At 69.3% G+C, this 1888-nt stretch overlaps 1 protein-coding gene across 1 annotated transcript in view; it reads left to right on the forward strand.

Moving 5' to 3' along the window:
• The window catches only part of LOC101630014 (periplakin), a 20777-nt gene that overhangs the window by 12815 nt on the left and 6074 nt on the right, over positions 1-1888 (forward strand). Inside the window, exon 4 of the mRNA XM_012731662.1 lies at positions 5-243. Coding sequence (XP_012587116.1) covers positions 5-243 — 239 coding nt within the window. The remainder of the gene's footprint in view (positions 1-4; positions 244-1888) is intronic.

Raw genomic sequence — 1888 nt, forward strand, 5'->3', positions numbered from 1 at the left:
GGAGCTGTCGGAGCTGATCGAGCGGCTGCAGAAGAATGCTGACCAGGTGGAGAAGAACGTCGTGGACACGGAGGCCAAGATGCAGAGCGTGAGTGTGCCCCCTCCCAGCGGCCGCTGCCGGGCTTCTCCCGGCCTGGGCCCAGCCTGTGGCTCAGGCCCCGGGGTGGGCTGTGACCCAGCTGCCCAGAAGCATGCCTGGTGCGGTCGCCGGGCGAAGCAGGAGCCCCGTGATCCCGGCGGAATGTGAGCGTCAGAGCGCCACGAAGTGCGTGTGTGCCCGTCGCGTGCCGTCTGGGCGTGGCGCGAGGCGCTGCCCGCCGTCTGCCTGAAGGGCCACTTTACCTGGTGGCCTGGGTCCCTCCTGCCTTCCGCCCCAGGAGACCGGGAGGCGTGGCCGGGGGAGTGGCGCGGAGGAGGGCGGGTGGCCCAGATGTCCAGGCGGCCCGAGCCAAGGGCCAGTCCATGGCAGCACGGAGACCGGCGGGGTGGACCCCGGGCTGGAGCCGGGTGGGGGTCCCCGTGGGAGCCTGCTCCCCCGAGGCCCCTCCCCTGTGGTTCCTAGACCCCCCATTCCTTGCTGTTCTCTCCTAAACGGAAACAGCTGGGCGGCCCGCGCTCTCTCCCAGAGAACGTGACGCGTGTTCCTCACTCGGGCAGGACCGACAGGCGCGCTGACTCCAGCACCACAGCGCTGCTGCGGGTGGAGTCTGTGCACCTGCTGGGCGTGCCTGAGGGACGGAGGGGCGGGAGGGGCCGGGCCGCTGCCCGCCGCTGTGGCCTAGCTCACAGGCAAGTGTAGGTAGCCTCAGCTAGCCCTTAACCTCAAACGAGAAAATCTGCAAAAAGCAAGCTGTAAAGGCTGTGGGCCAGACGATCTTCTCCTGTTTTTTCCGCCATTAGGAATTTCATCACCCAAAGTGCTCCTGAATTTCCCCACCGGCCTGGTGGGCGGCGGGGGGGATGCCTGGCGGCACGGGCCTGGCCGCGCCCTGTGCCCGGGGACCCCCACCCCTCCGCAGCCCGGGTCCCGTGTGCCGTCACCTCTGCTCTCCCCCCTCCTTCGCTGCCTCTACTTCTTTTCCTGGCGATGGGGGCCGAGTTGCATGTCACAAACGCCCCCTTTCAGGCGCTGAGGTGACTTTTAGGGACTTCACCCAGTGGCCTCGCCATCCCGCGGGTCTCGGGCACTAACCCCCCTCGGGCCCCTGGGCCGAGGGGTTGCTGCCCAGACCCAGCCGCACCTGCCTCCCGATCTGGATCCGCGATGGGCCAGGCAGCCCCGGAGCCGGCCCCTCCCGCGGGCCCTGGGTCCGGCTGGTCTTGCTTTGTGGTTTTCCAGGTGGGGCGCATCCCTGGTCCCCACTTTCCTCCCGAGGGAGAGGCTGTGGCTCCCGCTGACTCTTATCTGCCTGCAGGGATGGGGTCCTGAGGCCCAGCCGGAGGAGGGCACTGTCCCCCCTGGGTGTCCAGGGCGCCCGCAGGTTTCCGGGAGGGGGACGAGGTGGCCCGCCAGGCCGTGTTCAGGTTCCCGCTGGCCTGGCCACAGCTCCTGGTCCTTCCGCAAATGGCGGCTTATGGCTGAGCCTCCCCAGTGTCGTCACCCCCCAGCCCCCTGCGGTCACCACGGCTGCCCGTGGCTGCCAGCCCTCTGGCCGCTCGCCAGTGCACACCCTCACCCCTTCCAGTGCTCACAGGCCTGCCCAGAACCCCAGTCCCCGTCCATCCTGCCATGCAGCCGCGTTGTGGGGTCCACCACGGCTCCCCCTTTCGCGCCCGGAATGTCCCGTGCCTAGCACCCACTCCCGCCCCTCCCGGATCCTCAGCCGTGGCCCCCGGGGCGTGTCCTTGGCAACACCCCTCGCCCACTGCTGGGAACTCGCCCGCTTCC

The sequence above is a fragment of the Condylura cristata genome, unplaced genomic scaffold, assembly GCF_000260355.1.
Source record: "Condylura cristata isolate star-nosed mole 26May11 unplaced genomic scaffold, ConCri1.0 scaffold00032, whole genome shotgun sequence".
NCBI classification, from domain to species: domain Eukaryota; kingdom Metazoa; phylum Chordata; class Mammalia; order Eulipotyphla; family Talpidae; genus Condylura; species Condylura cristata.